Source organism: Mustelus asterias, unplaced genomic scaffold (genome assembly GCF_964213995.1).
Source record: "Mustelus asterias unplaced genomic scaffold, sMusAst1.hap1.1 HAP1_SCAFFOLD_331, whole genome shotgun sequence".
Lineage (NCBI taxonomy): Eukaryota > Metazoa > Chordata > Chondrichthyes > Carcharhiniformes > Triakidae > Mustelus > Mustelus asterias.
This window is the reverse complement of record NW_027590293.1, coordinates 159,468-173,225: the sequence shown is the minus strand read 5'-3', so window position 1 is coordinate 173,225 and position 13,758 is coordinate 159,468. Positions and strand designations below refer to the sequence as shown.

The 13,758-nt window shown below is 45.2% G+C and overlaps 1 protein-coding gene and 1 long non-coding RNA gene across 2 annotated transcripts in view; one reads left to right on the top strand and one right to left on the bottom strand.

Moving 5' to 3' along the window:
* Window positions 1–13,758, top strand: part of LOC144486394 (uncharacterized) — a 159,061-nt gene that overhangs the window by 55,293 nt on the left and 90,010 nt on the right. Inside the window, 1 exon segment of the mRNA XM_078204430.1 lies at window positions 11,185–11,575. Coding sequence (XP_078060556.1) covers window positions 11,185–11,575 — 391 coding nt within the window.
* On the bottom strand, window positions 2,194–6,630 carry LOC144486407 (uncharacterized). Its single transcript, XR_013496258.1, has 3 exons — window positions 6,540–6,630; window positions 5,390–5,487; window positions 2,194–3,332 (listed from the first exon to the last, which is right to left on the bottom strand). It is a non-coding gene; the product is annotated as an uncharacterized LOC144486407 (long non-coding RNA).

The window sequence follows — 13,758 nt, the reverse complement described above, 5'->3', positions numbered from 1 at the left end:
ATTTACACTGAGACACCAAATTTAAGCAATAATAAAAGGACATCTAAGCAAGCAGCCAATGCCACAATAAAATAAAGCTGCTTACAAACTGCGGAGAACATGTTTTTAAAAAATACATTTCTTAAAGGCACATTAGCGTCACTTTCTTGGAAACATAAAAGGTGCAATCTTCCCCAACAAAAATTCTATTTGTCAAAAGAGTCTGACGGGTTTGACTGCAATCTTCCCAAACAGGGGGTTGGAGTTTAAGAGCCGTGGGGTTATGCTGCAACTGTACAGGACCTTGGTGAGACCACATTTGGAATATTGTGTGCAGTTCTGGTCACCTCACTATAAGAAGGATGTGGAAGCGCTGGAAAGAGTGCAGAGGAGATTTACCAGGATGCTGCCTGGTTTGGAGGGTAGGTCTTATGAGGAAAGGTTGAGGGAGCTAGGGCTGTTCTCTCTGGAGCGGAGGAGGCTGAGGGGAGACTTAATAGAGGTTTATAAAATGATGAAGGGGATCGATAGAGTGAACGTTCAAAGACTATTTCCTCAGGTGGATGGAGCTATTACAAGGTGGCATAACTATAGGGTTCATGGTGGGAGATACAGGAAGGATATCAGAGGTAGGTTCTTTACGCAGAGAGTGGTTGGGGTGTGGAATGGACTGCCTGCAGTGATAGTGGAGTCAGACACTTTAGGAACATTTAAGCGGTTATTGGATAGGCACATGGAGCACACCAGGATGATAGGGAGTGGGATAGCTTGATCTTGGTTTCAGATAAAGCTCGGCACAACATCGTGGGCCGAAGGGCCTGTTCTGTGCTGTACTGTTCTATGTTCTATTGGGAGATTTGTGGGGGGTGTAGAGCTTTTGCATGCCAGGGAAGCCATCAAAATCAACAATGACAATTGAAAAGATCAGAACATTTCAAAGGCTCTCACATGCAGTACGTGTGATGGAGTTTTAATAAACAAGATTCCAAAAGGGTTAATTGATCCAGAAAATAACAGATTTCTTCTGCAATATTGTTCTACAATGGGTGGTTCACAGGAACTCCAGATGTGTGTAAAGTGAAACATTACAGTTCAATTTGTCACACCCACAAGTGGAACACTCAAACAGAACAAGCTTGCGGTTTCTTTTCTTCTCCTGTCTGAGAGAAGAAGCAAAAACCGTGCTAAATATTAATCTCTGAGTTCGATATCCAGGTCAAAGCTTCTGGTGTAAGATTTCTTATGAGTTTCGGGGCAGCCAGTGGCGAAGTAGTATTGAACAAGTAATCCAGAAACCCAAAGTCATGTTCTGGGGATCTGGGTTCGAATCCCACCATGGCAGCTGGTGGAATTTGAATTCAATAACAAAAAAATCCGGAAATAAACTTTTAATGAAACCATTGCCGATTGTCATAAAAAACTCATGTCCTTTAGGGAAGGAAATCTGCACCCTTTCCTGGTATGTTCCACATGTGACTCCAGATCCATAGCAATGTGGGTCTTTAAATGGTCCAGCAAGCCATTCAGTTCAAGGGCAATTAGGGTTGAGCAATGAGTATGGACAGAGTAAATAGTCAGAAACTGTTCCCACTCAAGAGAGCACCAAGAAGTAGGGCACAGATTCAAAGTATTTAGCAAAGGAGTAAGAGTGATGTGAGTAAAAATGTTTCACTCAGAGGTTGGTTGGAGTCTGGAACAAATTCACTGAGAAGGTCGTGGAGGCAGGTTCTATCGAGGTATTGAAAAGAAAATTAGATTGCTATCCGAAAAGAAAGAATGTGCAATGTTACGGGAATAAGGCAGGGAAGTAGGACTGGGTACAATGCCCTTTCAGAGACCCAGGACAGACTCAATGGGCTGAATGGTGTCCTTCTGCGCTGTGAGGATTCTGTGTTTCTGTCAGCACAGACCCCACATCATCAGCATTGGAACTGAAACTCCCATCATTACATCAACACCAGAACCACGATGGAATTTCAGAAAACTGGGAAATCTTCCGAAAGGCAACTGATCCCAACAGGTGGGTTTCACCAAGCACCCAATGTCTTCAATAGATTTATAGGATTGATGAAAGTTCAGAGTTTAATCCGGGAAAAGATGAATCAGAGAACAGAAATAATCTTGAGCAAGAAAAGGCCCAAATAATGGCACTGTCAAAAACAGGAGATCAATCATTCTCCTCTTATTATTGGAGAAATCCAAAACACTGTGTTTGAATCAAAGCTGATTTAATCAACATTTACAAACAACATCACTGCACACACCAGCTTTCATGCTTATTAATATCAGCAGCAACAAACTCCAACTGTCAGAATGAACATGGTTCAGTCCTGGATGTGATTAACAGCAGATTCTAAATCCAATCCCTTCAGTTACTTGTGAACTCGCTGGTGCCTCAGCAGTGTGGATGAACGACTGAATCTCTTTCCACACACCGAGCAAGGAAATGGCCTCTCCCCGGTGTGAACTCGCTGGTGTGTCAGCAGGGTGGACGACTGAGTGAATCCCTTCCCACACACTGAGCAGGTGAACGGCCTCTCCCCAGTGTGACTCCTTTGGTGATTAAGTAGGTTGGACATCCAAGTGAAGCCTTTCCTACAGAAAAAGCAGGTGAAGGGCCTCTCCCTGGTGTGAGTGAGTTGGTGCATCAGCAGATCCGTCTGGCTTTTAAAGTACTTCTCACAGTCAGGACATTTAAACAGTCTCTTATCAGTATGAACAAGTTGGTGTGTCAGTAGGTCGAATGAACGGGTAAATCCCTTCCCACACACGGAGCAGGGGAACAGTCTCTCCCCAGTGTGAGTGTGTTTATGGTTCAACAGATCATTTTTCCTTTTATAGTTTTTCTCACAGTCAGAACATTGGAAAGGTCTCTCCTCACTGTGGATTCGATGGTGTGACAGGAGGTGGGATGAGTTTGTGAAGTCTTTCCCACAGACGGAGCAGGTGAATGGTCTCTCCCCAGTGTGAACACGCCGGTGTCTTAGAAGGTGGGATGATTTAGTGAATCCTTTCTGACACACAGAGCAAGTGAATGGCCTCTCCCCAGTGTGACTGTGGTGATGAATATGTAACTCAGATGGGTAATCAAATCCCTTCCCACAATCTCCACATTTCCATGGTTTCTCCCCAGTGGGACAGCACTTGTGCTTTGACAGGTTTGTTGAGCGACTGAAACCTCATCCCCCCACACACAGAACATGTAAACACCTTCTCCCCATTGTGAACGGTGCTTTTTGATTCCATGTTCAGAAGTCGATGATGTTCAGGCCCTGATGAATTGAGTGACTGTCAGATCCTGATGTGATGTTTGATCTGAGTTTCCCACCTACAAATCATCCTCTTCTAATATGCTGTAAAATTAATTCAAAAAGGAGAAAAAAACAGTGATAAACACAAAGGTAGGTTGTGAAATTGAGCTGAATGAATCCGGTAATTTGTGGAGCCGGCACAAGGAAAAGTGACCACAAAAGCTGCTGGATTGTGATTAAAAACTCAAATGGTTTGCTAATGTCCTTCAATGCAGGAAACCTGCCACCCAGTCCAGATCGACACAAGAATTCAACCTTAATGGGAGGAGAAAGATAGAGACGGGTCCCCCATGCAAGGCTTCTAGAAAAAGTGAGAGGACATGGGATCCAAGGGGCTGCTGCCCTGTGGATCCAGAACTGGCTTGCCCAAAGGAGGCAGAGAGTGGGTATAGATGGGTCTTTTTCTAAATGGAGGTCGGTCACCAGTGGTGTGCCCCAGGGATCTGTTCTGGGACCCTTGCTGTTTGTCATTTTCATAAATGACCTGGATGAGGAAGCGGAGGGATGGGTTGGTAAGTTTGCCGACGACACGAAGGTTGGTGGGGTTGTGGATAGTCTGAAGGGATGTCCGAAGTTACAGAGGGACATAGATAGGATGCAGGACTGGATGGAGAAGTGGCAGATGGACTTCAACCCAGATAAATGCGTAGTGGTCCATTTTGGTAGGACAAATGGGATGAAGGAGCACAATATAAAGGGAAAGACCCTTAGTACGGTAGAGGATCAGAAGGACCTTGGGGTCCGGGTCTATAGGACTCTGAAATCGGCCCCGCAGGTGGAGGAGGTGGTTAAGAAGGCGAATGGTGTGCTGGCCTTTATCAATCGAGGGATTGAGTTTAGGAGTCTGAGGATAATGATGCAGCTATATAAGACCCTCGTCAGACCCCACTTGGAGTACTGTGCTCAGTTCTGGTCGCCTCACTATAGGAAGGATGTGGAAAAGATTGAAAGGGTGCAGAGGAGATTTACAAGGATGTTGCCTGGATTGAGTGGTATGCCTCATGAGGATAGGCTGAGGGAGCTCGGTCTTTTCTCCTTGGAGAGACGAAGGATGAGAGGAGACCTAATAGAGGCCTATAAGATGTTGAGAGGCATAGATCGGGTGGACTCTCAGAGGTTTTTTCCCAGGATGGAAATGTCTGCCACGAGAGGACACAGGTTTAAGGTGCTGGGGGGTAGGTACAGGGGAGATGTTAGGGGTAAGTTTTTCACACAGAGGGTGGTGAGCGAGTGGAATCGGCTGCCGTCAGTGGTGGTGGAGGCGAACTCAATACGGTCTTTTAAGAGACTCCTGGATGAGTACATGGAGCTTAATAGGATGGAGGGTTATAGGTAGGTCTAGAAGGTAGGGATGTGTTCGGCACAACTTGTGGGCCGAAGGGCCTGTTTGTGCTGTAGTTTTTCTATGTTCTATGAAACAGGGAGGGAATGAACGGTAAGGACTTTATACATCTACAACTGGACAAGAACTTTGACAGAACCTGCCAAACCACAACCTTCACCAACTCAAAGGACGCAGGAAAACTATCACCTCCAAATGTCGCTTTCAATCTCAAAACAACTTGTAATCCTGAGGTAACCTGTAACCTCCTGCATTTAAGGGGCAATTTAGCCTGGTCAATCCACCTAACCTGCACATCTTTGGGGTGTGGGAGGAAACCGGAGCACCTAAAGGAAACTCATGCAGTCACAAGGAGAACATGCAAACTCCACACAGTCACCCAAAGCTGGAATCGAACCCGGGTCCCTGGTGCTGTGAAACAGCAGTGTTGACCACTGTGCCACCCTGTGCCACTGTACTATGTTGCTCAGAAATAAGTTTTAGGATTCTGGCCGAGTGATTGTGAAGGCAGAGCAGTATATACTACCAAGTCAGAATAGTGTGTGATTTTGAAGAGTAAATGCAGGTAGTGAGGTTTCCACGGACAAACTGCCCTTATCCATGTTGGAGAAGAGGTGTGTAGTTTTGGAAGCTGCTGTCAAAGGAGGTTTAGCCAATTGCTGGTAATTCTAGTAATGTCCATGTTCCAGTTATTAATTTGAAAATTTTCTAAGTGTAAATTTAATGAAAATCCCCGACAGAACTACTTTTTCCTTACTTGAAACACAGCTTTAAATGGTCCGTTTGTTTCTAGATTCAGTTCCATGAGCAATGCCTTCAACTAAACAAAATCAAAACACTGCAACTGCTGGAAATCTGAAATGAAAAGAGAAAACGTTGTAAATACTCATCAGGTTAGACAGCATCTATAAGACAGAAACAGAATTAATGTTTGCAGTCACTGATGCTCCTCTAATGAAACACATACTAATAGCTGCTGTTTAATGGGGCCGTGGATCCCACAATCCCCTGTGCCCCAGAAACAGCTCTATCCATCACACACATTTCCCATTATGGCATTTCTGTGTCAAGAGGATGCGCTGTTTAAAAGTCGTCAAGTTCCATTTTTGCGTGTTGATGTTCATTAAAGATACGGATCGACTTCCCCCTCATTATGTATCAATTTCAGATACTTTGGTCGAGAATTTCCATTCCCCTACTTCCTGGTGGATAACGGATGCCTTGAGTACTTAGAATCATAGAATCCTACAGTGCAGAAAGAGGCCATTTGGCCCATCGAGTCTGCACCAACCACAATCCCACCCAGGCCCTATCCACATATCCCTACATATTTACCCACCAACCTATGCATCCCGGGACACTAAGGGGCAATTTAGAATGGCCCATCAACCTAACCCGCACATCTTTGGACTGTGGGAGGAAACCGGAGCACCCGGAGGAAACCCACGCAGACACGAGGAGAATGTGCAAACTCCACACAGGCAGTGACCTGAGCCGGGATTCGAACCCAGGTCCCTGGAGCTGTGAAGCAGCAGTGCTAACCACTGTGCTACCGTGCCGCCCCCTAATTTGATTCCTAATTTTATTGACTGCACCCCTATCCCTAATTTTCACATCGCAGCTAAAAAAGCTCACTGTTCACAAATGAGGAGTTTCGATGGCGTGCGCTTTACCCACCATTCCTCGCGGTGGGGAATGTCCCCTATCCGCAGCACGACGGGGGGGGGGGGGAGTTGTGCATGCGCAGTGAAGCAGTGTTTGACGCATGCGTAGCGTGGATGCTGGCAATGGGGAGAGAGATTCCTCTGTCTCATCAGCAACCGGTAAGGATGCGGATACATGGAGGGAGGATTGGAACCAGCAGATGGACGGAAAGGGTTTCTAAATATCTGCTGAAGGTCTCAAACCTCTAATAGGAATCCGCAGGTCCCGTGTTTGCAGCTTTGGGTCTTTTTCCCGGGACGAGGCTCAGGTTAACAGCCGCCATCTTGATTCAGCAAGGAGCGGAGCGCATGCGCTGGTGTCTTGTGAGTGGGTGGGGCTTCAGCGTTTTCTGCTCCCAACCGGGTCCTAGTGACCGGAATGCACAGCAAACTGAGCAACAGGTTTTAAACAGCTTCACCCGCTCCCAGGCTGCAGCTAATGTTTGCAGCCCAGAGGAGTCCATGGGTCATGTACATACTCCAGAAGTTGTTTATTCCTGTTTGGCGCAAGAGTAGTAAGGGAATTGTGGCCAAACCATGGCTTACAAGGGAAATTAGAGATAGTATCAGATTCAAGGAAGAAGCATTCAAATCGGCAAGAAAAAGCAATAGGCCCGAGGATTGGGAGCAGTTTAAAATTCAGCAAAGGAGGACCAAGGGATTGATTAAGAAGGGAAAAATGGAGTATGAAAGTAAGGTAGCAGGGAACATAAAAACTGACTGTAAAAGTTTCTATAGATATGTAAAAGATTGACAAAGACAAATGTTAGAAATGGGAGAATTCATAACGGGGAATAAAGAAATGGCTGAGGGATTAAATTGGTACTTTGCTTCAGTCTTCACAAAGGAAGACGTGAATAATGTACCAGAAGTGCTGAAAGAAACATATTTTAGTCAGGGGCTGAAGGAAATCAGTATCAGTCAAGAAATGGTTTTGGGGAAATTGATGGGATTGAAGGTGGATAAATCTCCAGGTCTAGATAATCTTCATCCCAGAGTACTTAAGGAAGTGACCCTGGAAATCGTAGATCCATTGGTGGTTATTTTCCAAAATTCTTTGGACACTGGAATAGTTCCTGCAGATTGGAGGGTAGCTAATGTAAGCCCACTATTCAAAAAGGGAGGTAGAGACCAGTGAGCCTAACATTGGTATTGGGGAAGTTGTTGGTGTCCATTATCAAGGATTTCACAACTCGGCATTTGGAAGGCAGTGGTATAATCAGACAAAGACAGCATGGATTTACAAAAGGGAAATCATGCTTGACAAATCTAATTGAAAGTAAGCTAGCGGAGAATAGAAAAACTGACTGTAAAAGTTTCTATAGATATATAAAGAGAAGAAGATTGACAAAAACAAATGTTAAAAATGGGATATGGTTAGGTTTTTTAGGGAACATTAAAACTGACAAAGCCCCAGGGCCTGATGGCATCTATCCTCGACTGCTCAGGGAGACGAGAGGTGAAATTGCTGGGCCTCTGACGGAAATCTTTGTCGCTTCTTTGGACACGGGTGAGGTCCCTGAGGATTGGAGGATAGCGAATGTGGTCCCGTTGTTTAAGAAGGGTAGCAGGGATAACCCAGGAAATTATAGGCCGGTGAGCTTGACGTCCGTGGTAGGGAAGTTGTTGGAGAGGATTCTTAGAGACAGGATGTATGTGCATTTAGAACGGAACAATCTCATTAGTGACAGACAGCATGGTTTTGTAAGAGGGAGGTCATGCCTTACAAATTTGGTGGAGTTTTTTGAGGAAGTGACAAAAACGGTTGATGAAGGAAGGGCCGTGGATGTCGTCTATATGGATTTCAGTAAGGCATTTGACAAAGTCCCACATGGCAGGTTGGTTAAGAAGGTTAAGGCTCATGGGATACAAGGAGAGGTGGCTAGATGGGTGGAGAACTGGCTTGGCGATAGGAGACAGAGGGTAGTGGTCAAAGGGTCTTTTTCCGGCTGGAGGTCTGTGACCAGTGGTGTTCCGCAGGGCTCTGCACTGGGACCTCTGCTATTTGTGATATATATAAATGATTTGGAAGAAGGTGTAACTGGTGTAATCAGCAAGTTTGCAGATGACACGAAGATGGCTGGACTTGCGGATAGCGATGAGCATTGTCGGGCAATACAGCAGGATATAGATAGGCTGGAAAATTGGGCGGAGAGGTGGCAGATGGAGTTTAATCCGGATAAATGCGAAGTGATGCATTTTGGAAGAAATAATGTAGGGAGGAGTTATGCAATAAATGGCAGAGTCATCAGGAGTATAGAAACACAGAGGGACCTAGGTGTGCAAGTCCACAAATCCTTGAAGGTGGCAACACAGGTGGAGAAGGTGGCGAAGAAGGCATATGGTATGCTTGCCTTTATAGGACGGGGTATAGAGTATAAAAGCTGGAGTCTGATGATGCAGCTGTATAGAACGCTGGTTAGACCACATTTGGAGTACTGCGTCCAGTTCTGGTCGCCGCACTACCAGAAGGACGTGGAGGCGTTAGAGAGAGTGCAGAGAAGGTTTACCAGGATGTTGCCTGGTATGGAGGGTCTTAGCTATGAGGAGAGATTGGGTAAACTGGGGTTGTTCTCCCTGGAAAGACGGAGAATGAGGGGAGATCGAATAGAGCTGTACAAGATTATGAAGGGGATAGATAGGGTGAACGGTGGGAAGCTTTTTCCCAGATCAGAAGTGACATTCATGAGGGGTCACGGGCTCAAGGTGAGAGGGGCGAAGTATAACTCAGATATTAGAGGGATGTTTTCTACACAGAGGGTGGTGGGGGCCTGGAATGCGCTGCCAAGTAGGGTGGTGGAGGCAGGCACGCTGACATCGTTTAAGACTTACCTGGATAGTCACATGAGCAGCCTGGGAATGGAGGGATACAAACGATTGGTCTAGTTGGACCAAGGAGCGGCACAGGCTTGGAGGGCCGAAGGGCCTGTTTCCTGTGCTGTACTGTTCTTTGTTCTTTGTAATGGAATTTTCTAAGGATGTAAGTAGTAGAGTTGACCGAGGAGAACCAGTGGATGTGGTTTATTTAGACTTTCAGAAGGCTTTCGACAAGGTCTCACATAACAGACTATTTTGTAAAGTTAAAGCACATGGGATTGCTGATAATGTCTTGAGATGGATAGAAAGCTGGTTAGCAGATAGGAAGCAAAGAGTTTACATAAATGAGTCTTTTCCATGCTGCCAATGTCCTTGTGTCTCTCTCGGTTAAACAATCTGTTCAAGCCTTGTCCACACAAAGAGCTTGTGTATTGTTTCTCAGTGAGGGAATCAAGGTTTATGAGGCAAGGTGGAAAAGTGGAGTTGGGGATTATATCAGATCAGCCATGATCTTATTGAATGAGATCAAACAGTGTCATCACTGATCAGTCAGGAGGTGTTGTGGACCAGGCCCAATTTAAGATTATTAATCAGACTCACAATGTGGCTCACTTATGCTGACTAGAAGATCCATATATCCCGACTCGGGGTCTGGTTCACTCCAGGCAAAAGCAACTTTCCAGGAACTCTTGCTACAGCTGTACAAGGGATTGTTAAGACCACACCTTGCGTATTCTGTACAGTTTTGGGCTTCTTCCTTCAGGAAGGATATACTAGCATTGAAAGCAGTTCATGGAAAGTTCACGAGGCTGATTCCTGGGATGAAGGGTTGTCTTATGAGGAAATGCAGAGCATGTTCAACCTTAACTCAATGGAGTTTAGAAGAAAAAGAGGTGACCTTATTGAAACAAATAGGATTTTGAGGGGTTTTGCAGGGAGCTGCTCGGTGGATGTTTTCTCTCATGAGGAAATTTACAACAGTTTAAATAGATGGAGATGAGGAGGAGTTTCTTCTCTCAGAGGGTTGTTAGTCTTTGGAATTCTGTTCCACAGAGAGCAGCGAAGGCTGGCTCATTGAATGTATTCAAGGCTGAGTTGGACAGATTTTTGACCAACAGGAGAGTCAAGAGGAATGGGTAACTGGCAGGAAAGTGCAGTTAAAGCCACATCAGGTCAGCCATGGTCTCACTGAATTGCAGAGCAAGCTTGATGGAGTAAATGGCCTCCTTTTTACTCCCATTTCTTATGATCTCTGCCTCCAGGACAGCAAACAATGAGCATGGATCTGGGAGCGTGTATATTAGGTACAGCAAAGTGAGAATGGAGGGAGTGTGTGTGGAATGGAAATTTACAGATTTTGGGGAATGAGAGAGGAAAGAATGTTCCATGGAAACTCGAATTGTCTGTTCTGAATGTCTATCCTTTACTGATACTAATGATCTTTGTAAACTCCTTCTCCAGGATATTAGAAGGCGAGGATTTGCATCAACTCAAGATCTGGCAGAATCTGCAATTCACTTGACCTGAATATCATCGGACATTGAATCTAAAAGCAGAAATATTGGTCTGTTCTGTCTGCTTCAAACTTCAATGTGATTGGAAAAGCACCGAGATGTACACACACCCAAGTGAGAGTGTTCCAGTGCACTGACTGGAGAAAGCTTTAACTAGCGATACAGCTCCACAAACACATTAGACCATTCACAGCGTGCAGAGACTGTACAGGTGTTCTGTGTGTGGACGAGGCTTCATCTGACCATCCAACCTGGAGAGACACAAGAACACCAGCGCCATGGAAAAACCATGGAAATGTGGGGACTGTGGGAAGAGATTCCAATCCCCGTCTGCACTCGAGAAACATCGACGCAGTCACACTGGGGAGCGCCCATTCACCTGCTCCAAATGTGGGAAGGGATTCACTCACTCATCGGCCCTCCTGACACATCAGCGAGTTCACACTGGGGAAAGGCCGTTCATCTGCTTTGTGTGTGGAAAGCGATTCTGTGATTCATCGGCCTTATTGGCACACCAGCATGTTCACACTGGGGAGAGGCCATTCACCTGCTCTCAGTGTGGGGAGGGATTCAGTCAATCAGCCAACCTGCAGACACACCAGCGAGTTCACACTGGGGAGAGACCGTTCACTTGCTCTCAGTGTGGGAAGGGATTCACTCGGTTGTCCAACCTGCAAACACACCAGCAAATTCACACTTGGGAGAGGCCATTCACCTGCCCTCAGTGTGAGAAAGGATTCACCAACTCTTCCAGCCTGCAGACACACCAGCGAGTTCACACCGGCGAGAGGCCATTCACCTGCCCTCAGTGTGAGAAGGGATTCACTAACCCATCCAGCCTGCGGACACACCAGCGAGTTCACACTGGGGAGAAACCAGTCACCTGCTCTCAGTGTGAGAAGGGATTCAGTTTCATCCCAGCTGCTGAGACACCAACAAGTTCACGAGTGATTCCAGGGGTTGGATTCTGCTGTTATTGTTTCTGCTCTCAATTACATCCAGGACTGCAACTTGTTCATTCTCACAGTTGGTCAATGGGGAGGGTCGGAGGGTTTCTTTCTGCTGGACTGGCCCCTTTCATGACTTTGCCTCCAGTGGGCTGATGCTCTTTGAGTCTTGTTGCGAATACCTGGTTTTAAATTTCACAAGGATCACAGAGTGACAGGGTGTTAGGAATCATAGAATCCCTACAGTGCAGAAGAGGCCATTCGGCCCATTGAGCTTACACCGACCACAATCCCACCCAGGCCCTATCCCCATAACCCCATGCGTTTACCCTAGCTAGTCCCTCTAACACTAAGGGGCAATTTAGCATGGCCAATCCACCTAACCCGCATATCTTTGGACTGCGGGAGGCAACCGGAGCACCCGGAGGAAACACATGCAGACACGGGGAGAATGTGCAAACTCCACACAGACAGTGACCAAAGCCAGGAATTGAACCCAAGCCAGAAGTTAAGAGATATTTAGTCAGCATTTCTGTTTGAAACCCCCCAAATGCCCATCCAATTTTCTTTGTAATTGTTTATTGTCTCCACTTCCTCCACCCTCGTAGGCAGCGAGTTCCAGGTCATTACCATTCGCAGCTTCGAAATATTCTTCCCACATCACCACCCGCCCCCACATCTCTGATCCAAATCCTTAAATCTGTGACCTGCTCATCCTTGTCCCATCAGCTAATGGGAACAGCTTTTCTTTGTCCACCTTATCTAAACCTGTCAGAATCTTGTTCACCTCTATCAAATCTCCCCTCAGCCTCCTTTTCTCCAAGGAGAACAACCCCAGCCTGACATTGACAAATAAGAACAAACTAACAGATTATGTTAATACCTGAAATCAAATGGGAATGTTTAATTTCTGTTTTAAAGATATTGTGAATATATTGTCCTGGAGAACAAAGAAATTGGAATAGCTCACTTTGGGTGAGGTTGAATGGAATATATCAATGTGGAATCCTTGTTCATTCCAAAGTCTGGAATGTGTCGATGGGATGAATAAGTTGATCACTTTCTCTGGGAGATATTTACATCCTTGTCCATTGTTAGAGGGGGTTCAGGACAACTTGGGACTAAAAAGACTAATAGATCAGAATAGGTTAACTTAGAGTGAATATATTAGAGAAGAATCACAAAGTACCTGGAGTTACAAAGGTACTGTTTGCATAGAAATACATATAACCATTGTTAGAGAATTTAAACATGTATTTTTGAAAACATATATTCTGTATTAAAATCATACACCTTGGCTAATGACACTCTAAGGCATGATGGTATATAGCTATGTAAGAAGAACCACATTCTTTGAAAACAATACAGCTACTGAATGAAGCAAAAAAAAAACTCTTATCAGTGTTGGCTCCAGACAGTACAAGCTTCCCAGACAATTGAATGAATAAGAGCATACCGTTTCCCGATAAAGAATTGCCAGGAGAGTTTTCCGATAAGGAGTTGCTCGGACACAGTGGAAAAACACTTTTGAATTTATGGACCTCTGTATTCTCATGCTGCCAGAGAGTGACATGTTATTGGCCAAGGTAAATAATCTAGACGAATAATGATTGGCTGATGTCTGGCTGGGTGAGCAAAGTGGGTGGGGAAATGATTTTTGAAAGTTGTATAATTGTAATATTGGAAGCAATGGAATTTAGAATAGTTTGGCTGCCCCAAATTATTCTCTGACGTCCCTGGACCAGGCCTGGGCAATAAAGCACGTATTCAACAGAATTACTGTCTCTGTGAGCTCTTTGTATTAGCTGAGTTGTAAATCAGTGAAAGCCAGCATAATACTTGGTCTCTGAAACGTTTCTACATCCATGAACTTTGTTTTAAAGAAATCCACATTTGAAAGCCCGGCCACTACATGAAATATCAGCACCATAACAGGGGGAGAGAAGAAAGACAGACACGCACTTTGATCTTTTCATCAGCACATCTGAGAGTTAAGAATGTGTGACATGATTTTGGGATACCGGAGTGAGTATACAGATGTGATTTGTTACATGTGAAAAATAGCAAGCCTAAAGTCATGGCAGAGTCATCAGGAGTATAGAAACACAGAGGGACCTAGGTGTGCAAGTCCACAAATCCTTGAAG